General features: G+C 43.9%; 1 protein-coding gene across 1 annotated transcript in view; it reads left to right on the top strand.

The window, feature by feature from the left end:
- LOC121538425 (ephrin type-A receptor 2-like) overlaps nucleotides 1–27,232 on the top strand; it is a 40,641-nt gene that overhangs the window by 1,157 nt on the left and 12,252 nt on the right. The window contains exons 3-8 of the mRNA XM_041846407.2: nucleotides 1,506–2,157; nucleotides 24,350–24,505; nucleotides 24,762–25,121; nucleotides 26,306–26,433; nucleotides 26,703–26,871; nucleotides 27,085–27,178. Of these exons, the coding sequence (XP_041702341.1) occupies nucleotides 1,506–2,157; nucleotides 24,350–24,505; nucleotides 24,762–25,121; nucleotides 26,306–26,433; nucleotides 26,703–26,871; nucleotides 27,085–27,178 (1,559 nt within the window). The remainder of the gene's footprint in view (nucleotides 1–1,505; nucleotides 2,158–24,349; nucleotides 24,506–24,761; nucleotides 25,122–26,305; nucleotides 26,434–26,702; nucleotides 26,872–27,084; nucleotides 27,179–27,232) is intronic.

The raw sequence follows: 27,232 nt of genomic DNA, 5'->3' as shown, positions 1-27,232 counted from the left end.
TTGGGGAAGTATGGATGGAGTAGCACATAATATGCGATGTCTGACTTTCTCACCTTCACACTACTTTCACAACTCTTATTTGCCAGTATCTGCCTTTGCAACTTGGTGCTCAAGTACAAATGTTAGTCAAAGTGTAATGTCAAATTAAATATGTGAAAAGGTCACATTATTCTAATGGGGGTTGGGTTTTAGTGTGTAGCATGTCTGGACTATTCAAAGGGAGAGACAGACTGGAGAGAATGGCAGTTATAGCAAGTGTGGTAGAGAATACTTGTGGCTTCATGTGGTTTTAAGGCCCTCGTTTCAGAATTGTATGTAAGGGTGCAATTAACTTAAGTTTGGAGCATATGGTACCTTTTGGGAAAATTAGATGTAGCGAGCTAAGTTAGCTATCGGTTTCTCATAAGTAGAAAATGTGTTGTCTTTCATCACAGTAAAATACAGATTGTTGTTTTTCTTATCGTTTGCTTTTGTGTCGTGCATGCTTGGGCCCAATTCTGTGTCATTAACATTTGAGTGGTCATTCAGTTGCATGCAAATAATTACACGTTTGTCTAGTTGATGGGTTGATGACTGAAAGGCAAGTTTGGGCATGCTGAACATGCATAATCCTATCTTAAATCCCTCAAAATAGTGTCTTCAATTGTGTACTAACAGTTATGTTGAATTTCACCTGGCACAATCTCGCTGAAGTTTAACTACTGTATAGACCAGTGAGATAAAAGATAATTGAAAGCCTGAGTAGTAGTTTTATGTTTTTATAGCACTTCATTGTTGACTAAATTGACATTTATCATGATAATTATGATATCATGTATTATAATTCAAAATGTTTCTACCACGTTTGAATCACCTATTAAAACATTTTTCATTAGTTTTATGGAGGCGCTCGCTCTCCTGTTGCTTGCCTCCGTTTATATGTGATGCCACACAGTCAGCCAACAAAGCACATTCCTTTAATTAATAGCATAGTGGGAACATGCAGAGAGCAAACCACAGGCTCAGCCCCCATGGGGCCAAATGTATTTCAGCAGCCACTATTACGTTGAAGCATGTTGGAAGACTTCTCACTAAAATGTCTAACTGCTGTGGCAGCAAAGAGTTTGATACATGGATCAACATCTGTTGCATAAGATGCCTCATTGTTGACAGGCCTCAGTGGTATTTCAATGGTATTGTCAAAATCAGCGGGCTTCATTCCTTCGCTAAGACCTCTTGTCTTTTCTCGCCACTCTTATGTCTTGATATGTTCCTTTGGGGTCTCCCTCACTCACGCACTTTCCCTTTGCCTCCAGGGTTCAAATTACAGGGGTGCCAGGGGTGCTAGTCACTCCTATAACAAATCAAGCCACCCCCATTAGCATTTAAGATGTCAACATGGGCAGTAGGGAACCCCCCATAAGCATTAAACATTTTAACTTTGCTCCAGACCACTATTGAAAATGTATCCCCCAGAGTCAGTGTGTGACTGGAGCCCTGATGGTCTGTCTGTGTGGTTGTTTCAGTGGGAGGTTGTCCAGAGGAGTCTCAACGGCTCCCAGTTCTATACCTACTCTGTGTGTAACGTGGGCGAGCGTGAGCAGGACAACTGGCTTCGCACCACCTTCATCCAGCGCCGCCCGTCGGCCTCTCGAGTCTTCGTGGAGCTGCAGTTCATCGTGCGTGACTGCAACTCGTTTGACAGCTCATCGCTTACCTGCAAGGAGACCTTCAACCTGTTCTCCTCTGAGTCGGACGCTGACATCGGCACCAGCTTCCGAAAGGGCCAGTTCAAGAAGGTGGCAACCATCGCACCCGACGAGATCACCAGCCGCAACGAGTTGCACATCAACACAGAGACGCGGGTAGTGGAGAGCCTCAGCAGGAAAGGCTTCTACCTGGCCTTCCAGGACATTGGGGCCTGTGTGGCGTTGCTCTCTGTCAGGGTCTACTACAAGACCTGCCCGGCCACCGTCAAAAGCCTGGCAGCCTTCCCTGAGACAGTGGCGGGCGGTGGGGAGAACCAGGCCCTGAGGGAGGTGGCAGGGGCCTGCATAGAGAATGCGGTGAGCGAGGAGCCCCCCCGCATCTACTGCACTGTGGACGGAGAGTGGGTGGTGCCCGTCGGACAGTGCCAATGCAGTGCCGGCTACGAGGCCGTCAACGGCACATGCCGAGGTAAGGTGTATGTTCCTTTGTTCTATTGGCTCACTGATATCTGGCGGTCTGAGAGTCTATTCACTCTAGCATCATGTACTCTAATGCTGTGTATGTATGTGTGTGTGTGTGTGTGTGTGCTTTTGAGTGTGAGCTGGCGTGAATAGAGTCTGCATTGAGATATTTCGCAGATGGTTTTTGAGTTCAGTTTTTTTTTATTTGTGTTTGCTATAAACATGCAAATATTAAAAAGGCTTGGGGCAATTCCACAGTAACGGAATGATGAGCAGATGCAAAGTTTGGTAACAGAATGATGGTTTGTGCTGTTTGTTCCGTCATTCTGTTACCAAACTTGGCATTTGCGCTGTTCTTCAAGTAAATGTGTTTTTTGTAAAATTTTCTGTGGAAATTGTTAAAAGTAGTCCTTTGTTTTTGTTTGACATACATTTTAAAGTGGAAAATCTGAGTCTCGGCATCATTCCATGACTGTGAAATAGACCCCTGGTTATTAATCATAGTGTTAATTTATTATTGTGTTGGAATTATCCCCTGGGGTAATGTGACTCCTCTGAAATGGAAGGAATGAACACTCCTGCTTTTACATGTCACTACATCATCCCTGACCTTGAACCAAATTTACAAATGTGGTAACAGAGTTTTATAGCAAAATTCAGCTACTCTTAGGTCATGTACTATATGTGTGAGAACTGTTTGATTGATAAAATGTAGCAATATAAAAGTAATTTAAAAATACTTTTAAGTCAGCCATTTCCCTCTTAACTGAAAAGTATTAGTGAGGTCCCCCACTCTTGTTGGAAGACATTTTTATCAGGACCTTTGGCTCTTGTAAGCTAGTATCCTGCTAATTTGTCATTCATTCATTCTCTTAAATACTCATACGTAGTCTTACCTGGGCTTTGTAGTCAATGTTGCTACCATGTTGCATTCAAGTCCTCATCAGAGGCCCTCTAGTCTACATCTCCTCAGTCCTGCCAAAATGACAGACGTTGCTCAAAGACTGGAGGTTCAGAAGTCACTCTGAAACTGTACTGGTGGTGAATTTACTTCTTCAAGGCAGGAGGAGGAGGAGGAGAGAAAGCGCTTCTGGTTATCATTTCAATTCAATTTCAGTTCTCTGGCTTTCTTCATTACATGCATCAGAGAAATTGGCATTCCTTAAGTCATTGGGCACTCTCTCTCTCTCCCCCCATGGCTTTATTGGCATGGGAAACGTATGTTAACATTGCCAAAGCAAGTGAAGTAGATAGTAAACAAAAGTGAAATAAATATTAACAGTAAACATTACAGTCAGAAGTTCCAAAAGAATAAAGACATTTCAAATGTCATTTTATGTATATATACAGTGTTGTAACAATGTGCAAATAGTTCAAGTACAAATGGGAAAATAAATGAACATAAATATGGGTTGTATTTACAATGGTGTTTGTTCTTCACTGGTTGCCCTTTTCTTGTGGCAACAGGTCACAAATCTTGCTGCTGTGATGGCACACTGTGGTTTTTCACCCAGTAGATAAGGGAGTTTATCAAAATTGGGTTTGTTTTCGAATTCTTTGGATCACTGTAATCTGAGGGAAATATTTGTCTCTAATATGGTTATACATTTGGCAGGAGGTTAGGAAGTGCAGCTCAGTTTCCACCTCATTTTGTGGGCAGTGTGCACATAGCCTGTCTTCTCTTGAGAGCCAGGTCTGCCTATGGCGGCCTTTCTCAATAGCAAGGCTATGCTCACTGAGTCTGTACATAGTCAAAGCTTTCCTTAAGTTTGGGTCAGTCACAGTGGTCAGGTATTCTGCTTTTTAGGGCCAAATAGTATTCTAGTTTTTTTGTTAATTCTTTCCAATGTGTCAAGTAATTATCTTTTTGTTTTCTCATGATTTGGTTGGGTCTAATTGTGTTGTTGTTGTTGTCCTGGGGCTCTGTGGGGTCTGTTTGTGTTTGTGAACAGAGCCCCAGGGACTCTTCTCCAAGTTAATCTCTCTGTAGGTGATGGCTTTGTTATGGAAGGTTTTGGAATCGCTTCCTTTTAAGTGGTTATATAATTTAACAGCTCTTTTCTGGAATTTGATCATTAGCGGGTATCGGCCTAATTCTGCTCTGCATGCATTATTTAGTGTTTTTCGTTGTACACTGAGGATATTTTTGCAGAATTCTGCATGCAGAGTCTCAATTTGGTGTTTGTCCCATTTTGTGAATTCTTGGTTGGTGAGCGGACCCCAGACCTCACAACCATAAAGGGCAAAGGGTTCTATAACCGATTCAAGTATTTTTAGCCAGATCCTAATTGGTATGTCAAATTTTATGTTCCTTTTAATGGCATAGAAGGCCCTTCTTGCCTTGTCTCTCAGATCGTTCACAGCTTTGTGGAAGTTACCTGTGGCGCTGATGTTTAGGACGAGGTATGTATCGTTTTTTGTGTGCTCTAGGGTAACTGTGTCTAGATGGAATTTGTATTTGTGGTCCTGGCAACTGGACCTTTTTTGGAACCCCATTATTTTTTATCTTACTGAGATTTACTGTCAGGGCCCATGTCCAGCATGACTTCAGCATTCTCTCTCTCTCTCTCTCATATCTGCTGTAAGAGACTAGGTTTCACCATGTGAGTGTTTTGTGTGGGACTGCAGCAGGGTGAGAGAGAGAGAGCGTGTTGGCATGCTCAGGCCTGTTAGGAGCTGTTCCATGATGGAGCACCACAAAACTCCCATCACCTGAACATTAAGCATGTTGCTGCACCACTGACTTTGGAACACACACACACAATCTGTTTCCCCTCCATTGGTAATTAACGTGTGTGTGTGTGTGTGTGTGTGTGTGTGTGTGTGATTAAAAAGTGAGGAATGGAATGTAAAGGTAGGAGAACAATGAGGGGCAGTGTTGACCTGTAGGCACTGGCTCCTCTCACCCTCCCCTTCCCATTCTCCACTGCATTCCTCTTCCATTTACTCCCAGATTACTGCAGGTCTGAGGAATTCCCTAGGGAGAACTCCCGGGCTGCGTCCCAAATGGAACCCTATTCCCTATATAGTGCACTACTTTTGACCACAGCCCTATACATAGGGAATATAATGCCATTTGGGGCGTACCCCTGCTCCCACCTTACATGAAAATGGTTTGAGGCTGAAGACCGGTTGAATACAGAAAGCTAGAGTGTAAGGTGAAGGTGAATGAGCTTGGCATTATGAGTGGAAACACACAGATGAAACTGTGCATAAAGTACATCAGACACGCATGCGCACGCACACGCATACACACACACACACACACACACACCCTCTTCCCCCATGCAGTGTGTTCCAGTTGACTCACTGTTGACATTGACAGTTTTCTTCCTTAAAGTGTAGGTAGCATAAACGTAACCACATGTAACATGGATTAGCATTAGAATACGCATCAAAAGTCCCAATGCAAAGTTACACCTCACTTTTCTATTTTTCGAGTTATAATATACAACTGATCAGAATTCCGAAGAATGCTGAAGTCATGCTGGAAAAAACATTTGCGTGGTGTGATGTAATATGGAGGACCCGGCAAGCCAGCCTATTCCCTATAATGTAAACTCCAACAGAAATAACTTCAAATAAACAAATTGTTTGCATTCATGACTACTGGTTTCAATTACATTTTCAGCAAACTTACAAGCTACTACTTTATGAATGTATTGTTACAAATCAGCTTGCAAGGTTGCTAGCCAACTAGTCTGCTAACGTTAGGCCTACCAGCCTGCTAACATTACGTTAGCACTACGTGAGTCAGCCAGTTGCTATCAACACCTAGCTTACAGCTATATTAAAGTAAACCAACGTTTTTCGAAATGCATGACGCCATCTAATCAATTATCAAATAATGTTACCGATATATGCCGTTATCTTAGCTAGCAAGCCAGTCAGCTAAAGTTTTGTTATTTTAGCCTGCTAGCTAGCCTAGCCAGCTAACTAGCCTAGCTAGCCAACCACCACGTTCGACATAGCTACAGTTGAAGTCGGAAGTTTACATACATACTTAGGTTGGAGTCATTAAAACTTGTTTTTCAACCACTCCACAAATTTCTTGTTAACAAACTATAGTTTTGGCAAGTCGGTTAGGACATCTACTTTGTGCAAGACACAAGTAATTTTTCCAACAATTGTTTACAGACAGATTATTTCACTTATAATTCACTGTATCACAATTCCAGTGGGTCAGAAGTTTACATACAGTAAGTTGACTGTGCCTTTAAACAGCTTGGAAAATTCCAGAAAATGATGTCATGGCTTTAGAAGCTTCTGATAGGCTAATTGACATCATTTGAGTCAATTGGCGGTGTACCTGTGGATGTATTTCAAGGCCTACCTTCAAACTCAGTGCCTCTTTGCTTGACATCATGGGAAAATCAAAAGAAATCAGCCAAGACCTCGGAAAAACAATTGTAGACCTCCACAAGTCTGGTTCATCTGGGAGCAATTTCCAAATGCCTGAAGGTACCACGTTCATCTGTACAAACAATAGTATGCAAGTATAAACACCATGGGACCACGCAGCGTCATACCGCTCAGGAAGGAGACGCGTTCTGTCTCCTAGAGATGAACGTACTTTGGTGTGAAAAGTGCAAATCAATCCCAGAACAACAGCAAAGGACCTTGTGAAGATGCTGGAGGAAACAGGTACACAAGTATCTACAGTGAGGGAAAAAAGTATTTGATCCCCTGCTGATTTTGTATGTTTGCCTGCTGAGAAAGACATGATCAGTCTATCATTTTAATTGTAGGTTTATTTGAACAGTGAGAGACAGAATAACAACAAAAAAATCCAGAAAAACGCATGTCAAAAATGTTATAAATTGATTTGCATTTTAATGAGGGAAATAATTATCTGACCCCTCTGCAAAACATTACTTCGTACTTGGTGGCAAAACCCTTGTTGGCAATCACAGAGGTCAGACGTTTCTTGTAGTTGGCCACCAGGTTTACACACATCTCAGAAGGGATTTTGTCCCACTCCTCTTTGCAGATCTTCTCCAAGTCATTAAGGTTTCGAGGCTGACATTTGGCAACTCGACCCTTCAGTTCCCTCCATAGATTTTCTATCGGATTAAGGTCTGGAGACTGGCTAGGCCACTCCAGGACCTTAATCTGCTTCTTCTTGAGCCACTCCTTTGTTGCCTTGGCCGTGTGTTTTGGGTCATTGTCATGCTGGAATAATCATCCACGACCCATTTTCAATGCCCTGGCTGACGGTACATGGCCCCGTCCATCGTCCCTTTGATGCGGTGAAGTTGTCCTGTCCCCTTAGCAGAAAAACACCCCCAAAGCATAATGTTTCCACCTCCATGTTTGACGGAGGGGATGGTGTTCTTGGGGTCATAGGCAGCATTCCTCCTCCTCCAAACACGGCTAGTTGAGTTGATGCCAAAGAGCTCGATTTTGGTCTCATCTGACCACAACACTTTCACCCAGTTCTCCACTGAATCATTCAGATGTTCATTGGCAAACTTCAGATGGCCCTGTATATGTGCTTTCTTGAGCAGGGGGACCTTGCGGGCGCTGCAGGATTTCAGTCCTTCACGGCGTAGTGTGTTACCAATTGTTTTCTTGGTGACTATGGTCCCAGCTGCCTTGAGATCATTGACAAGATCCTCCCGTGTAGTTCTGGGCTGATTCCTCACCGTTCTCATGATCATTGCAACTCCACGAGGTGAGATCTTGCATGGAGCCCCAGGCCGAGGGAGATTGACAGGTCTTTTGTGTTTCTTCCATTTGCGAATAATCGCACCAACTGTTGTCACCTTCTCACCAAGCTGCTTGGCGATGGTCTTGTAGCCCATTCCAGCCTTGTGTAGGTCTACAATCTTGTCCCTGACATCCTTGGAGAGCTCTTTGGTCTTGGCCATGGTGGAGAGTTTGGAATCTGATTGATTGATTGCTTCTGTGGACAGGTGTCTTTTATACAGGTAACAAACTGAGATTAGGAGCACTCCCTTTAAGAGTGTGCTCCTAATCTCAGCTCGTTACCTGTATAAAAGACACCTGGGAGCCAGAAATCTTTCTGATTGAGAGGGGGTCAAATACTTATTTCCCTCATTAAAATGCAAATCAATTTATAATATTTTTGACATGCGTTTTTCTGGATTTTTTTGTTGTTATTCTGTCTCTCACTGTTCAAATAAACCTACCATTTAAAATTATAGACTGATCATTTCTTTGTCAGTGGGCAAACTTACAAAATCAGCAGGGGATCAAATACTTTTTTCCCTCACTGTATATCCACAGTAAAACGAGTCCTATATTGACATAACCTGAAAGGCCGCTCAGCAAGGAAGAAGCCACTTCTCCAAAACCGCCATAAAAAAGCCAGACTACGGTTTGCAACTGCACATGGGGACAAAGATCGTACTTTTTGGAGAAATGTCCTCTGGTTTGATGAAACAAAAATAGAACTGTTTGGCCATAATGACCAATGTTATGTTTGGAGGAAAAAGGGGGTTATTGCAAGCTGAAGAACACCATCCCAACCGTGAAGCACGGGGGTGGCAGCATCATTCTGTGGGGTTGCTTTGCTGCAGGATGGACTGGTGCACTTCACAAAATAGATCGCATCATGAGGAAGGAAAATTATGTGGATATATTGAAGCAACACCTCAAGACATCAGTCAGGAAGTTAAAGCTTGGTAGCAAATGGGTCTTCCAAATGGACAATGACCCCAAGCATACTTCCAAAGTTGTGGCAAAATGGCTTAAGGACAACAAAGTCAAGGTATTGGAGTGGCCATCACAAAGCCCTGACCTCAATCCTATAGAAAATGTGTGGGCAGAACTGAAAAAGCGTGTGCGAGCAAGGAGGCCTACAAACCTGACTCAGTTACACCAGCTCTTTCAGGAGGAATGGGCCAAAATTCACCCAACTTATTGTTGGAAGCTTGTGGAAGGCTACCCTTAACATTTGACCCAAGTTAAATAATTTAAAGGCAATGCTACCAAATACTATTTGAGTGTATGTAAACTTCTGACCCACTGGGAATGTGATGAAAGAAATAAAAGCTGAAATAAATCATTCTCTCTACTATTATTCTGACATTTCACATTCTTAAAATAAAGTGGTGATCCTAACTGACCTAAGAAATTGAATATTTACTAGGATTAAATGTCAGGAATTGTGAAAAACTGAGTTTAAAAATATTTGGCTAAGGTGTATGTAAACTTCCGACTTCAACTGTAAGTAGTAAACCAGAGAACAACTAGTCTAGCACAGTCAGGAACCCACAGAACAGAACAACAAAAATAGCCAGCAGATATAGAGTAGAGAGAGCGGAGACTTACCAATTGACAGCTAAATTAGCTACCAAAGTTAAAGAAGAGCCAATGAGAGGACTTCAGATGGAGAGGCCGTTTCACCGGCCAAGGGAGAGTCAGCTAATCCAATAGCGATATAGTGAAGTAAATCCACATTGTATTTACCCGGTTTATCTCCATCTCTGCAGACACTCACGATGTACCAGTAGGTCGGTAGGAAATAGAGGTTGCAGGCTTCACATTCACGCTTGGCACAGCACCTGGTTTCAGTCAGTCTCATTTCAAATCCTGACTTCCACTGGTTATACTAAGCCATCGAAGTCCTCGGGTGAAATGAGCACCGCATACAGTAGACGTGCGCACGGTTTCCCATTCTCCAATCTGCTCGCTTCAACCAGACAAACCGGTCCTACTTCATAGCTAGCTTCTAATTTCTGGGCCACAAATGAGTCGTAACTCCGTCCTTGTGGATATTATGGCAATATGTGGGAATTCCTGCGCTAGCTACGAACGACGGAAAACTACTACAATGCTCGCTTGACTACCACTACTAAACGCACAGGAGAAGAGGAGATTCTTTGCATGAAGGTATATGGTTTCTTCTTCGTAGATGTACATAGTACCTCACCACCACCAACACTAGTAGCTAACGTTAGCCAGCTGGAACTAGCTAGGTATCACCGGTTCTCCATTTGACGTTGAGAAAGAGTGCATTGTGGGTAGTTCCGAAGATATCTGGAAATAAGTTAATAAATATGTACGCTGAACAGAAATAAACGCAACATGCAACAATTCATATAAGGACATCAGTCAATTGAAATTAGGCCCTAATATATGGATTTCACATGACAGGGAATACAGATATGCATCTGTCACAGATACCTTTTTTAAAAAGTCAGTATCTGGTGTGGCCATCATTTGCGTCATGCAGCCCGACACATCTTCTTCGCATAGAGTTGATCAGGCTGTTTATTGTGGGATGTTGTCCCACTCCTCTTCAATGGCTTTGTGAAGTTGTTGGGTATTGTCAGGAACTAGAACACGCTGTCGTACACGTCGATCCAGAGCATCCCAAACATGCTCAGTGGGTGACCTGTCTGGTGAGTATGCAGGCCATGGAAGAACTGGGACGTTTTCAGCTTCCAGGAATTGTGTACAGATCCTTGCGAAATGGGGCCATGCATTATCATGCTGAAACATGAGGTGATGGCGGCGGATGAATGCAAGACAATGGGCCTCAGGATCACTTCACGGTGGTATCTCTGTGCATACAAATGGCCTTCGATAAAATGCAATTGTGTTTGTTGTCCGTAGCTTATGCCTGCCCATACCATAACCCCTCTGCCACCATGGGGCACTCTGTTCACAATGTTGACATCAGCAAACCACTTTCCCACACAACGCCATCTGCCCGGTACAGTTAAAACTGGGATTCATCCATGAAGAGCACACTTGTCTAGCGTGCCAGTGGCCATCGAAGGTGAGCATTTGCCCACTAAAGTCGGTTACGACGCCAAACTGCAGTCAGGTTAACACCCTGGTGAGGACGACGAGCACGCAGATGAGCTTCCCTGAGATGGTTCCTGACAGTTTTTGCAGAAATTCTTCTGTTGTGCAAACCCACAGTTTCATCAGCTGGTCTCAAACGATCCCGCAGGTGAAGAAGCCGGATGTGGAGGTCCTGGGCTGGTGTGGTTACACCTGGTCAGCAGTTGTGAGGCCGGTTGGCCTCACATACTGCCAAATTCTTTAAAACGACATTGGAGGTGGCATATGGTAGTGAAATTAACATTAAATTATCTGGCAACAGCTCTGATGGACATTCCTGCAGTCAGCATGCCAATTGCACACTCCCTCAAAACTTGAGACATCTGTGGCATTGTGTTGTGTGCCAAACCTTGGCTCATGAAACATGGGGCCAGTATAGTTATAGGTAACCAGATCGTGACTACAACTAAGTTACTAAGTCTTTGACCACACTGTGTTGTTACATTGGTGAGTAAAAACTCATGCTTCCTACCTTTTTAAGAATGCCTTTCCTTACACATAATCTTTGCTGGCACAAAGGAACACAAACCTTGTGTTACCACACAAAGACACACATTTGACCTGGCTGCTCCTTGGATTGTGTCAAGCTGTCCGTGCCCACACCCTGTCACCCACATTAAAACCATATGCACACTCATCCCAGAGCTGGGCAAATATGGCTTAGGACCAACTCGATATGTGTTCCAAATGGCATCCTATTCCCTATGTAGCACACTACTTTTGACCAGGGCCATTTGAGACGCACACTCAGTATCTAAAATGCTTGTGTTCACACATGCAGTCTGAATGTTGAATGTTGTTGGGCTCTTTTTTTTTTACAATATGGTCTGTGGGAATAATCCTGATGGAACCAGTAAATTAGTTCTGGTAAGGTTATTTTCTCCCAAAGGAGGATTTCCCTTTTCCAGTAATCTAGGCCTAGTTTTCCTCCCCCCTCAACTGATGTCGGTGACTAAGTTGAAGCTGCATGACTGTGCCTGCCGTGTGGCGAGTGACTTTATGGATAGTAATTGACTTGGGTGTGTGTGCTTTATGTGCAGTAACTACTGGTTCTGCCTGCGTCTTTGTCTTCCTGCCCCCATATTTATTTTGCTCTTTCTCTCTAATTGTTTTTCTTCTTTCTCTCCCCCTCATTCTTTCCTTCTCTCTCTCTCTCTCCCCCGCTCTCTCTACCCCCCCCCCCCTCTTTTCCAATCTCCATTTTGCAACTCTCCTGTAAGTTTTATGATCAAAAGTAACATTATTACTGAGTTTTCCCTCGTGTAACCAGCTACAAAAATATGTTTTTCTATTGCTCTTTGGATGATGGATGATGAAGATATTATTATGGTTGGCCAGTGTGCATGTCCTGAATGTGACACCAATTGAATCGCAACATCCCGTTTCACACGACCCAGATGTGACTATTTAGACTTTGTGCTGTTCTGTGTACGCAAGTAAATAAAACAAGTATTTTTGCTTATTTGACTGTCTCCAAAAAAGATAAACAGACGCTACATTTGAACAGTATCCCTGATCTGTGTACCGTAGTTTGGTGGGGATACACATACTGTACATCACAGGAGGCATCATAATAATGGCCGGAACGGAGCAAATGTAATGGCATCAAACACCTGGAAACCATGTGCTTGATGTATTTGATACCATTCCGCTCCAGTCATTAACATGAGCCCGTTCTCCCCAAATAAGGTGTCACCAACCTCCTGTGCTGTACATGCAGCAAAAACAGTTGCCATTCTTTACATATTGGCCAAGAAACATCAGAATTCTGTCCAGATAAAATGTCAACTGAAATGTAAACACTTTTTAATGTTCTGAATATGTCTACTGGGATCACAGCATTGATATGACACAGGCGATCGTGAATACGTGACAAAAAGACAGGATTCACCCCAGTTTACTCCCTAGAGAGTGATTATGAAGAGTTGAAGAGCAGAACAATTGTTATTTTGGTGCAGCATTCTATCAGCAGTGCAGTCTGGTGCTGGAGCCAACTTGTTGATCGTAATCAGAAAGAAACATCTCTGGGACTGGTTTGTGACGTTTCGTTCCTTATCAGTGTTACATACACTATTTGCCCCTCCTTGGGATCCATAGCTTAAGAGGAGTCATCGTTATGGATACTGTGGATTTACCGGATTTACTTGTTAATAGTCAAATAAATCCTCATTAAGGACTATTTTTGGATTTTCAGCAGATGCTCATGTCAGTCTTTCTTTCCTACCCTTTGGAAATGGGGAGGTTTCGGGAGATTGACTGTGATTGCATTGAATTTGTTTCTGTGATCTTGTGCCAAGTTGATGTCGACCTCTCAAACTGAGGTTCAGATAGTGGGCTAGATAATGGAGGGACTCTGAGGGAATTGCCTCGGCAGTGTCATGCGCTATCATGGTGAAGCTCCATTTGGAGTAAATGTAGGACCCGTTATTATTCTCCCCAAAATTCTAGCGATGATAGGAAACGGCGTAGTGGCCAATATTGATCTAAATTGTGGATTTGTTTCACCGATGCAGCTGTATTAGTGCTTTGGAATTGATGCCGCAAGTTTAGCCTTTGCTTTTAAATTCATTCAATAGACCTATAAGTTGTGTCTAATCCTATTGCTTTTAGGATCCAGCGGTACAGTTAAAGGGGCAATCAGCAGTTGAAACAATAACAAAGCGTACTCCCCGCCCCTGTTTTGGTAAAAGTGGAGGGATGGGGCTAGAAAGATGTAACTAATCTCAAATTCATAGACCAAGCTATGGATGCAAGGACTGATCTTCCATGATATGAAATGTATAGTTTTAACCATGTTTTGAGGCTATATAGTGTTTGTTTAAATGTACTTTGTTTACAAACATTGGAGTAAAACAATGTTTTGGGTTCTGATGAGGTACAACAGCTGGAAAGGGGATACCTAGCCAGTTACACAACTGAATGCATTCAACCAAAATGTGTTTAACCCAACCCATCTGAATCAGAGATGTGTGGGGCTGCCTTAATCGACATCCACGTCATCGGCATCCACGTCAACTAAGCTCATGAGGCATTTATACTTTTATAGTCTTCAATGGGGACATATCATTAATTTATAAGTCCAAAAATGGATGTAGCATTTTACATTTTAGTCATTTAGCAGACGCTCTTATCCAGAGCGACTTACAGTTAGTGAGTGCATTCAAATTTCATACTGGCCCCCTGTGGGAATCGAACCCAAAACCCTGGTGTTGCAAACGCCATGCTCTACCAACTGAGCTATACGGGACTTTACATAGATAAAAGTCTGTGTGTGTGTATGTGTATACTCCGTACTCACTATGTGTATACTCTGTACTCACACAGCAACTGCAGATTGCCCCATTTTAATCTATCTTTCATAAGTTAATGAGAGGTTAGTGTTAGAAACTCATAGGCAGTACATAATATGGCATAATAGCATTGGCTAGTCATGAGAATGCGTAAACATAGCTCTTTCCTGTGCATATGTAGGCCATAGATTGATATAGGCCTACTTTTTGGTATGGCTGACAGTACAACAGTAGAGTAACTTAAAAGGCAGCTCTGCCACTTAACATTTGGGTTGTTATTATGAAGTATTTAGTGATGTCCTACATAGTTTTAGTGTTCTTTTATGATTTTATGTCTATTACTGTTTTTAGTGATGAGCAAAACCGGAAATTGCTTCTGACATTTTCAAGTAGGATCCCTGAGATGATTAATAAAATAAATTATGGACCGGCATTTTCAGCGATCTATATAACCCATCTGTAGTTTTCATATTGAACTCCCTGCTACAGTGCATTTGGAAAGTATTCAGACCCCTTGACTTTTTCCACATTTTGTTATGTTACAGCCTTATTCTAAAATTGATGAAATTGTTATTTTCCCTCATCAATCTACACACAATACCCCATAATGACAAAGCAAAAACAGATACTCATATCACATTTACATAAGTATTCAGACCCTTTACTCAGTAAAGCACCTTTGGCAGCGATTACAGCCTCAAGTCTTCTTGGGTATGACGCTACAACCTTGGAACATCTGTATTTGGGGAGTTTCTCCCATTCTTCTCTGCAGATCCTCTCAAGCTCTGTCAGGTTGGATGGGGAGTGTTGCTGCACAGTTATTTTCAGGTCTCTCCAGAGATGTTCGATCGGGTTCAAGTCCAGGCTCTGGCTGGGCCACTCAAGGACATTCAGAGACTTGTCCCGAAGCCACTCCTGCGTTGTCTTGGCTGTGTGCTTAGGGTCGTTGTCCTGTTGGAAGGTGAACCTTCGCCCCAGTCTGAGGTCCTGAGCGCTCTGGAGCAGGTTTTCATCAAGGATCACTCAGTACTTTGCTCCGTTCATCTTTCCCTCGATCCTGACTAGTCTCCCAGTCCCTGCCGCTGAAAAACATCCCCACAGCATGCTTCACCGTAGGGATAGTGCCAGGTTTCCTCTAGACGTGACGCTTAGCATTCAGGCCAAAGCGTTCAATCTTGGTTTCATCAGACCAGAGAATCTTGTTTCTCATGGTCTGAGAGTCTTTAGGTGCCTTTTGGCAAACTCCAAGCGGGCTGTCATGTGCCTTTTACTAAGGAGTGGCTTCCGTCTGGCCACTCTACCATAAAGGCCTGATTGGTGGAGTGCTGCAGAGATGGTTGTCCTTCTGCAATGTTCTGCCATCTCCACAGAGGAACTCTGGAGCTCTGTCAGAGTGACCATCGGGTTCTTGGTAACCTCCCTGACCAAGGCCCTTCTCCCCCGATTGCTCAGTTTGGCCGGGCGGCCAGCTCTAGGAAAGACTCTTGGTGGTTCCAAACTTCTTCCATTTAAGAATAATGGAGGCCACTGTGTTCTTGGGGACCTTCAATGCTGCAGAAATGTTTTGGTACACTTCCCAGATCTGTGCCTCGACACGATCCTGTCTTGGAGCTCTACGGACAATTTATTCGACCTCATGGCTTGGTTTTTGCTCTGACATGTACTGTCAACTGTGGGACCTTATATAGACAGGTGTGTGCCTTTCCAAATCATGTCCAATCAATTGAATTTACCACATGTGGACTCCAATCAAGTTGTAGAAACATCTCAAGGATGATCAACGGAAACAGGATGCACCTGAGCACAATTTTGAGTCTCATAGCAAAGGGTCTGAATACTTATGTAAATAAGGTATTTCTGATTTTTATTTTTAATATATTTGCAAACATTTCTAAACCTGTTTTCGCTTTGTTATTATGGGGTATTGTGTGTGTAGATTGCGGAAAAAACTAATACTTAATAAATTTTAGAATAAGGCTGTAAAGTAACAAAATGTGGAAAAGGTCAAGGGGTCTGAATACTTTCCCAAGGCACTGTAAGTGATGTTCTTGGTCCCAATCAATTAACACAAGCCTTTGCAGCCCGATAAACTGAACATGATGAGTACCTCATATCTTTTCACACTGTTTTTATAAGAACTCAAATTCGCTTGTTTTCGCTTTGTCATTATGGGGTATTGTGTGTAAATTGAGGAAAATGTTTTATTTATTCCAGGCTGTAACGTAACAAAATGTGGAAAAAGGGAAGGGGTCTGAATACTTTCTGAAAGCACTGTATATGTTGCTCTGGTTGTCTTCCTCTAAAAACATCTGTAAAAAATATTTTAAATAGACACTCAAAAACCTATAGAATGATATTTGTAGTCGGGTTATTCCAATATTTTTCTGTTGTTCAAGCTCCCATGATTCCATTCTGCAAAACCACTCCCACCATCACCGATGAAGTTGCAGCTCCAGCAGCCATTGCTCCCTTTCCAAATAGCCTACAGTGAGGGAAAAAATATTTGATCCCCTGCTGATTTTGTACGTTTACCCACTGACAAAGAAATGATCAGTCTATAATTTTAATGGTAGGTTTATTTGAACAGTGAGAGACAGAATAACAACAAAACAATCCAGAAAAACGCATGTCAAAAATGTTATAAATTGATTTGCATTTTAATGAGGGAAATAAGTATTTGACCCCCTCTCAATCAGAAAGATTTCTGGCTCCCAGGTGTCTTTTATACAGGTAATGAGCTGAGATTAGGAGCACACTCTTAAATGGAGTGCTCCTAATCTCAGTTTGTTACCTGTATAAAAGACACCTGTCCACAGAAGCAATCAATCAATCAGATTCCAAATTCTCCACCATGGCCAAGACCAAAGAGCTCTCCAAGGATGTCAGGGACAAGATTGTAGACCTACACAAGGCTGGAATGGGCTACAAGACCTTCGCCAAGCAGCTTGGTGAGAAGGTGACAACAGTTGGTGCGATTATTCGCAAATGGAAGAAACACAAAAGAACTGTCAATCTCCCTCGGCCTGGGGCTCCATGCAAGATCTCACCTTGTGGAGTTGCAATGATCATGAGAATGGTGAGGAATCAGCCCAGAACTACACGGGAGGATCTTGTCAATGATCTCAAGGCAGCTGGGACCATAGTCACCAAGAAAACAATTGGTAACACACTACGCCGTGAAGGACTGAAATCCTGCAGCGCCCGCAAGGTCCCCCTGCTCAAGAAAGCACATATACAGGGCCATCTGAAGTTTGCCAATGAACATCTGAATGATTCAGAGGAGAACTGGGTGAAAGTGTTGTGGTCAGATGAGACCAAAATGGAGCTCTTTGGCATCAAATCAACTCGCCGTGTTTGGAGGAGGAGGAATGCTGCCTATGACCCCAAGAACACCATCCCCACCGTCAAACATGGAGGTGGAAACATTATGCTTTGGGGGTGTTTTTCTGCTAAGGGGACAGGACAACTTCACTGCATCAAAGGGACGATGGACGGGGCCATGTACTGTCAAATCTTGGGTGAGAACCTCCTTCCCTCAGCCAGGGCATTGAAAATGGGTTGTGGATGGGTATTCCAGCATGAAAATGACCCAAAACACACGGCCAAGGCAACAAAGGAGTGGCTCAAGAAGAAGCACATTAAGGTCCTGGAGAGGCCTAGCCAGTCTCCAGACCTTAATCCCATAGAAAATCTGTGGAGGGAGCTGAAGGTTCGAGTTGCCAAACATCAGCCTCGAAACCTTAATGACTTGGAGAATATCTGCAAAGAGGAGTGGGACAAAATCCCTCCTGAGATGTGTGCAATCCTGGTTGCCAACTACAAGAAACGTCTGACCTCTGTGATTGCCAACAAGGGTTTTGCCACCAAGTACTAAGTCATGTTTTGCAGAGGAGACAATTACTTATTTCCCTCATTAAAATGCAAATCAATTTATAACATTTTTGACATGCGTTTTTCAGGATTTTTTTGTTGTTATTCTGTCTCTCACTGTTCACATAAACCTACCATTAAAATTATAGATTATGATCATGTCTTTGTCAGTGGGCAAACATACAAAATCAGCAGGGGATCAAATACTTTTTTCCCTCACTGTATATTTTCATAGTGAATTACTTATAAATGTTTTACTTTTTATTAGTTCCAATAGGCCTACAGTGTTGTTACTAAGGCTGTTATTGTTGAATACTTTTTTTCTTTTTCAGATGCAGCAGGGTTAGCTACTTAGCTAGCTAGCATTGCTAATGTTAGCACCAAAGATACAGGCTTCAACCATGAAAGACTAGGATTCCGTAGTGATTTGCCTGTACATTTCATAATAAATGTTGAGTTCTAACAGGCCTGCATGTTGTTTAAAACAGTCGCTAAGATTAAACTTGGCTGTTATTGTTGCAAACACCATTTCGGATGTAGCACAAGCGTGCTAGCTAACCATCAGATACACTAACTTATGGTTAGCATCTCAATTATAATTTATTTTTGAGTTTATTTTTGTGACAATGACATTAAGACATATTCATGCAAGCATTATATGGTTACAACCCAAAAGTAATGTGAAATGCACTCATAATTTATGACATAAGCTTTGTCTACGCTTGCTAGCCATAAGCTAACTGCAGACTGGGTGGGAGCATTGCATCCTGAGAGGTGAAATGCACTCTGGGAATTGGCGTATACTCTAGACGACGGCAATGCAGGTATCGTGCAGTATGACTAACAAAAACGATAACACATAAATGTGTATCAAATCTTACAGTAGTGCATACATATACCAACAGCATTATAACTGGTTATAAAGTGGTGGAATTGACCTTTTAAACAAAACAAAACACAGAACAATAAACATATGGTGTCTCAGTGTTGAATTTGTATGAGTCAATGACATTTGTCCCATTATTCTACCAGTATCCAGCCATACAAGTACTCCCAGGTGCCACGTAGCTCCATTTCCAGGGCATGTTTTGGGTGCATATTTCCTCTGTATGGCATTCCTGTGCAAAGTGGTGGTGGTGGTGGTGGGGCCGTGGAGATTTGTGTATTGTGCTGCTGGTGTGTGAGTCCCCCGGACAGGACGGGCTCCAGCGGAAACCGGACGCCACCTAATCCGCAGCCACTCTCCAACCCGTTGGCTTAGGGCTTTCCATTGTTGCCCCGCAGTCACTCCTTTTTCGCCTCACCGATTAAGTAATTTTGTTTATTGCTTCATTTGGCCTCTTTTAACAGGAAGCAGACACGTTGTTGGAATCCAGCGTGCACTGCCACCTGGATGTCTTGCCTGGACTTTAAGGAAAGACAAAGGAAGTGTGTCCTAGATGACCATGGTGGCTGTTGTTGGGTAGTGTAGTCGGAGGACAGGTCACGGGTTAGACCTCTGTTGGTTTGTGTGATGGTTGTTTAATGGCATGGCTGCTTTCTTCCTGTTTGTACCTCTCTCTCCCTCTCCCATTTTCACTCCTCCCTGTTGTCTGTGAGCAGCATGAGGGAAGAGGAGTGTGAAGAGAAAGGGATTAGGGAATGTATTGTGTTTGTTAACAACCAGATGAAAGCCTAAGTGGAATTGTAAAACAGATGTAATTCCCTTACAGCTGCTCCATCGGTCAGCTAATCCTTTTGACTAATGTTCCCCCACACCTTAACCCGCACAACCCACACCTTGACCCCCTCCGCCCCCCTCCTCTGTCTCTGTGACCCCCTGGCTTCATGTTACTACTACACCTCCCCCATCAGAGAGAGACATTGTTCTACTCAACTACCCCTCAACCACCCCCTAATACATCAATGAGAAGTTGTCCTGCTCATGCAAACACAGCATTAGTGGCACCACATGTAGAAATGGGAGCCAAAAATGCATTTTAGTCAATAAGCAGACACTCTTAAGGTGTCCGCATGCTTCTCATCCGAAACAGTTTGGAACAGTTTGTGCATATATTATGATGACATTTTGTACCGTTTTGTTCGTTTTGGCTTTCGGCAAGGTTTTTTTCGGCTGTTTGTACACATAAAAAATATTCTCGAGGCAAGCCGAAGTTCGGAAGCTGAAGTCTATGCCCCTTCGTCGGTGATTGGTTAACAGTAGGGTTTCTTTAATGAAGTGTTGTTGTCGTTCAACGATAGATGACGCGTTTTCACGTGCACATTTTTCACTTGAGAAATACTGCACCTAACATCTTAGTTAGATGTATAATTGCGCGACAGATCTCCTCTGTAAAAATGTATGCCTGACTTCTTGAGTTCTTTTAGATTAATTCGGACTATTTTGAGGAAGTGTATACTGGCTATGGCGTCTCAAGATGGACAAAGTACTATTGCCTGTCTTTTAAGGGTGTATGCGAGACACTCGTTCGGTTCGCCTTGCCAAGTTCAGTTAGGCGCCAGCCGACCCGAAGCATGCGGAAGCCTTTATCCAGAGCGAGTTAAAATAGGTGCATTCAACCAAGGTATATGAAACTACCGCCTAGCTTTATCTTGGCCAGGTCGCAGTTGTAAATGAGAACTTGTTCTCAACTGGCTTACCTGGTTAAATAAAGGTGAAATAAAAAATTAAAATTAAAAAAATATCACAAACACTTCAAGTAAAACCTCCTTCAAAATAGCCAATACCAGCAAAATCTGACAGATGAGCAAGAAGTGGTTGTTGGGTAGGAGTGCAGACTTTACCCTGGATATCTACCATGAGTCATGATAATGATCTCTTTCTTTTCTGGAGGTTTCTTTTTCTACCCCCCTCGTTTCCCCTCTCTCACGCCTTCCCTCCCCCTCTCTCATTCACTCACTCCTGTGTTTGTTTTAGTTGGCTATTGACTCCCTGTAGTTGAGGACAGTTTAACTCACTACTACCCTAAGGCAGACATGACCCTCATGCTTTAAAAGCTAAGGAGCCCAGGACTTGAATTGTTTTTTTCTTCTTCTCTAGAGCACCCCCACTTAACTCAAGTCCTTGGGGATTTCTGTTGTCCAGCCACAGAGTACCCATTCAATCATCCATCGGTCCGTGCATTCATCACTGTCTCCTTCTCCATCCATCTTAACTCCGGCTGACAAACCGGCCCACTCAGCCCACTCCCAGAATCCACCAGGTCCCGTCAGCCACTCACTATAAATAAACGACCAGGCTCTTTAGGCACAGGACCTCTCAAATGACAAACAGGGCCTACCTCCCAGGGGACCCCGAAGGGCAAAAAAAGGAGACCTTCTCACTTAGGTTTCTCAGCGGTCTGGCTCTTAAAGAGCTTAACAGACTTTTATTTACTTGAGAAATGCACCAGGTTTTTACTCCCAGTTCTGTTCTCTTTGAAAACAACAATGCAGCTTTCTCCCCTATTCTTTCCCTGGACTCTATCTGTGGCTGTGACCATCTTCTCTCGCATGCTTTGATTGGCTGCTGGATAAAGGAAGCTCAGCGTCAGCCTCATGCTTCCTGCTTCCTGTTGTGTTCAGCAAAGATGAAGCCCCCTCCTCCCCTCTCTCTCTGGAACATTCCTTTACCCTTCTTCAGTTTCTATTCTTCCTAAAAAAGAAATCAGCAGCTGGTGGTCACGGTCTCCTGGTGATCATGTTCATTGGTTTCATTTCCTGTGATGAAAGGCAGTAAATGGAAATGAACCTGAAATATATGGCCACTAGGCCCACAGGCCACCCGTTGTGTGGTGTATTCTAGAATGCGTGTGGATTACAGTCTCCCTCTTAGTGTATTTGTATTTATTAAAGATCCCAATTAGCTGTTGCCAAGGCAGCAGCTACTCTTCCTGGGGTACAGCAACATTAAGGCAGTTATATACAATTTAAAATATTACATGACATTACACTTTACACAATACATTAAGTGTGTTCCATCTGGCCACTACTCTACTACCAGATATCTACAATACAAAATCCATGTGTACGTGTGTGTAGAGTGCGTGACTTATGTGTGTCTGTGCCTGTGTGTCTCTTCACAGTCCCCGCTTTTCCATAAGGTGTATTTTTATCGTTGGGATTCTACTGCTTGCATCAGTTACCTGATGTGGAATATAGTTCCATGTACTACGTGTCTCCCATAGTCTGTTCTTGACTTGGGGATTGTGAAGAGACCTTTGGTGGCATGTCTTGTTGGGTATGCATGGTTGTCTGAGCTGTGTGCTAGTAGTTTAAACAGACACCTCAGTGCATTCAGCATGTCAACACTTCTTACAAAAACAAGTAGTGATGATGTCATTCTCTCCTCCACTTTGAGCCATGAGAGATTTACATGCTCTCCTGTGACATTGCTGTAAGGCCATCTCACCGCAGCCCTGACCAGACGCATCGCAGCCGTTCTCATTCCCCCACCACTGCCACCACTGCTGCCGCGCAGAAAGAGCCTATTCAGTTGCTATGTGGCATTTCTAGTATTTACAACAAATGTTGTTTTTTATGGCGTGGCATTCTTCTGCCTGCTGGTTGCTGGTGAAAGGAGATGCTAATGGGTTAGCTGGGAGCCTTTGGTGAGGCTTGAAGCCTACCAGATGAGCAAAATCACTTCTATGCTCGCTTCGAGGCAAGTAACACTGAAGCATGCATGAGAGCATCAGCTGTTCTGGATGACTGTGATCACGCTCTCCATAGCCGATGTGAGTAAGACTTTTAAGCAGGTCAACATTCAGAAGGCTGCAGGGCCAGGCGGATTACCAGGACTGATCCTGGACTTCCTGACGGGCCGCCCTCAGGTGGTAAGGGTAGGTAACAACACATCTGCCATGCTGATCCTCAACACGGGGGCCCCTCAGGGGTGCGTGCTCAGTCCCCTCCTGTACTCCCTGTTCACCCATGACTGCGGGGACTAAGCACGCACCCCTGAGGGGACCCCGTGTTGAGGATCAGCATGGCAGATGTGTTGTTACCTACCCTTACCACCTGAGGGCGGCCCGTCAGGAAGTCCAGGATCCAGTTGCAGAGGGAGGTGTTTAGTCCCAGGGTCCTTAGCTTAGTGATGAGCTTTGAGGGCACTATGGTGTTGAATGCTGAGCTGTGGTCAATGAATAGCATTCTCACGTAGGTGTTCCTCTTGTCCAGGTGGGAAAGGGCAGTGTGGAGCGCAATAGAGATTGCATCATCTGTGGATCTGTTGGGGCGGTATGCAAATTGGAGTGGGTCTAGACATGTTCGCCATGTCCTACTGCCGACAAATGGCAACTGGAACTTGTAGGCCTCAATGAGACAAAAGACGAATGGAGCGAAGGGAATGTCTCATAGTCACTTGAGTAAATACCCTTGGAATAAATTAAATGTGGGCGATTTCTTTCAGGCGAGTGTGAGTTTACTTGCGGGTTCCAAGTAAACTTCAGCAAAGGTGCAACTGAACAAAGCTGATATTTCTCTGAGAATAGAAATCGGTTTCCTTCTTGACTTGCCCCTGGTGTTGCCTTTTGAATGCAGACACTGGAACCATATATAATTGATTCTTTACATATTTAAAGCAATGAAGTCAACCTAGGAAAAGAGAGCTGGCTGAGGAAAGTATGCTATTTGAGATCATTGGGACACAGCCCCATATCGCAGGGCCTGGAAATAGAAGAACCAAAGCAAGCTGTGTGTGTGATCAGGGGAAACCGGTGAATAGAACAGTAATCCTTCCTATGAAGTCAGATTTGCTCGCTGTGTGTGTGTGATCATGTAAGGGGATAGAGCACGGACATGACCAGAAGCCATTGGAATGTTTTTGGAGCATTTAAGGGCGGCGTTCTCATTTTCACTTTCCTCCATGAGACCCTCTGAGAGATTTCACGCCATCTTACTCGGATTCCAACTACTGTTGGTGCACAGCTTGAGCCTACCTGTATCTCTCCCAGTCTATTCTCCCATGTGTGAAATTAGCAGACATCTTACTAAGCGATAAGGTTTCATATTTGCACAGGGGTCTTTTTAAAAGATGGCTGAAGTATGAGAGAGAGAGAGAGAGAGAGAGAGAGAGAGACTCTTTTATAGTGCGCTACTTTTGACCAGAGTTCATAGGGCTCTGGTCAAAAGCAGTATGCACTATATAAGGAATAAAGTACCATTTGGGATACACACTGTTTTTCTTGCCATTTCTTTACTAGTTCCGAATGAAAGTCTCCCCTGTGTGTGTTGTGTTTTCAGAGTGTCAGCCAGGCTTCTTCAAAGCCTTCGTGTCCAGCGACGCGTGCAAGCTGTGTCCTGCTAACACCCAGCTGCTGGCCTCCGGGGCGCTGCTCTGCCCATGTGCAGAAGGCTTCTACCGCGCTCACGACGACCCGGCTACAGGGCCTTGCTCAGGTTAGGAGGAGGAGGAAAAATGACTTTAGTGTGCACTGTCAGCATTGGTGGATCCTACACTGACAACGAATGACTTTTTATTGCGCTCAAAGTGCTCTCTTAACCAAAATAATGACACTAAAAATAAAATAATATTAGAATGACCATAAGCAAGAGAAAATCACAGAATGCTACAGTGGTTAACATAATGATGACATTAATCATACATCATGAACTAACATACTATGCCTCCATTTTCCTGCCCCTGTTTCCTTAGGCCTGCCCTCAGCGCCGCGAGAACTGGTCGCCATGACCACCCAGCTGGCCGCGGGCAAGCTGCAGCTGTCATGGAGTCCGCCTGAGGACACGGGCGGCCGCAGTGACATCACCTACAGTGTGGAGTGCAGATGCTGTGAGGGCGTCGCGTGCCAGCCGTGCGGGGAGAAGGTGCGCCTCGAGCCGGCGAGCTTTGGCCTGACGCACACCTGGGTGGCGGTGAGTGAGCTGGAGCCCCACCTTAACTACACGTTCACTGTGGAAGCCCACAGCGGAGTGTCGCTGTTCGCCAGCCAGGGGGCACCGCGCTCCAACAGGCCCCCGTCCACAAGCACATTGACCACTGCCCTGCACTACACAGGTGGGTCACCATCAGTGTTGGGATTCGTTATGTGTTACATTCTACACAAAGTAATACTGTAAAGTAAATGTAACGTGTTATATTACTTTGCGTTACTTTTATGAATCCAGGTGAAAGCTATGATCCCTTATTGTTGTCACGTGTTAAATCCACTTCAATCAGTGTAGATGCAGGGGAGACAGGTTAATGAAGGATTTTTAAGTCTTGAGACAATTGTGCCATTCAGAGGGTGAATGGGCAAGACAAAAGATTTAAGTGCCTTTGAATGGGGTATTGTAGTAGATGCCAGGCGCAACGGTTTGAGTGTGTCAAGAACTGCAACGCTACTGTGTTTTTCACGCTCAAGAGTTTCATGTGTCGATCAAGAATGGTCCACCACCCAAAGGACATCCAACCAACTTGACACAACTGTGATAAGCATTGGAGTCAACATGGGCCAGCATCCCTGTGGAACGCTTTCGACAGTAGAGTTCATGCCCTGACGGATTAAGGCTGTTTTGAGGGCAAAAGGGGGTGCAACTCAATATTAGGAAGGTGCTCCTAATGTTTTGTACACTCGGTGTATACTGTAAGCAAAACATCTGTACAGATTTCCTATCTTTTCATTCAAAATCTTTCTCTCGAGCCGCCAGTTCTGTTTATAGACGCACGTACACGGACCCATAGAGATGTATAGAGGGCACACTTGCCACTAGACGGGAAAGCCCTCTATGGGCAAAGATCAGAGATGCGTCCTCAATACATTTCTATGGAGAACAGCTGTCATGCCATTACTCAAAACAGCCTTTCTCCGCTCGCTCAAGAACTAAATGAGGAAACAAGACAAGGTCGGATCATGGGTTTTGACAAAGTAACTGTAATAATATTACCCAATTTGGAAAAAGTGACACGTTACTTTACTCTGTTACTCATGAAGTAATCTGATTACGTAATGTGTTACTTTTGTAACACATTACCCTCAACACTGGTCACCGTACTTAGGAGTAATGATAGTAGAAGTAGCAGAAACCTTTTATTATGCATGATCAAATGGGATCTGAAATGTGGTTATATGGCTTCTCATACAAGCATGATCACTAAATACTCTCACACATATTTCAAAAGCTCATGGTTGGTTGAACCTGTGAAGGCTATTGCACAAAGTCTCTGTATTGTTGACATCTCCCCTCCTTCCTCCTCCTTAGACCCCCCCAAGGTGACGTCCATGCGTCTGGACGAGCGAAGCCCCACCAGCCTTTCCCTGTCCTGGGCTGTAGCCCCCCGCAGGCCCCTGCCCCGGCCCACCCGCTACGAACTCAGCTACCGCAAGAAGGTACAATACCACCCACGCCACCACTAGCGGGTGACATTTTTTGATACATAATGACTTAAAAATTGAATGTTGTGAGAGTGCACGAAGGAAAGAAAGAGTAAGAGAAAGAATGAGAGGGGTTTCATGGATGATAAACGCCACATAGGGGTAGCAATATCGCATAACAAAACCGTGTACCTTATTATTATTATTATTATTATGAGTCCTTACTGAAAGTGTATCAACATGACTTATCTCATCTTTCAATCCCCCCCCTCCAACTCTTCCAGGATGACAATCTGGATGTGACCACGTACACTGTTCTGATTCTGGAGAAGAGCTCTGTGCAGATCAGTGACTTGTCCCCAGGCACAGCCTACCTATTCAGGGTAAAGGCCCTGAGCCCCGAGGGCAGCCCTGGAGAATCCATAGAGGATGAATTTGAGACCCTGCCTGATGGTAAGGATGACGGCCAAATATTAAGTTAATAAGAAGGGAGAATGATAGGATGCTATTTTAGATGATTGGGACACAGCCCCATACTACAAGGCCTCGAAATGAAAGAACCAGTGTGTGTGTGTGTGTGTGTGTGTGTTTCTTTTTGTGTCGGTGTGTTTTTTTGTGTCAGTGTGTTACCATTGTGTCTCAGGGTTTGTTGTTGATGTGCCACAGTGCCCCAGACCAACACGGCGGTCATCTTCGGAGCGGCGGTTGGCGGAGCGGCCATGTTGTTCATCGTGGTGGTCGTCCTCTTCGTACACAAACGGTCAGCAACAACCTCCTTTTCCCCCCTCTGCCCCTCGCCCTTTGCTTCTCGCCC

Source organism: Coregonus clupeaformis, chromosome 24 (genome assembly GCF_020615455.1).
Source record: "Coregonus clupeaformis isolate EN_2021a chromosome 24, ASM2061545v1, whole genome shotgun sequence".
NCBI lineage: Eukaryota > Metazoa > Chordata > Actinopteri > Salmoniformes > Salmonidae > Coregonus > Coregonus clupeaformis.
Note: the sequence above shows the minus strand (reverse complement) of the source record. Positions and strands in the feature narration are given on the sequence as shown.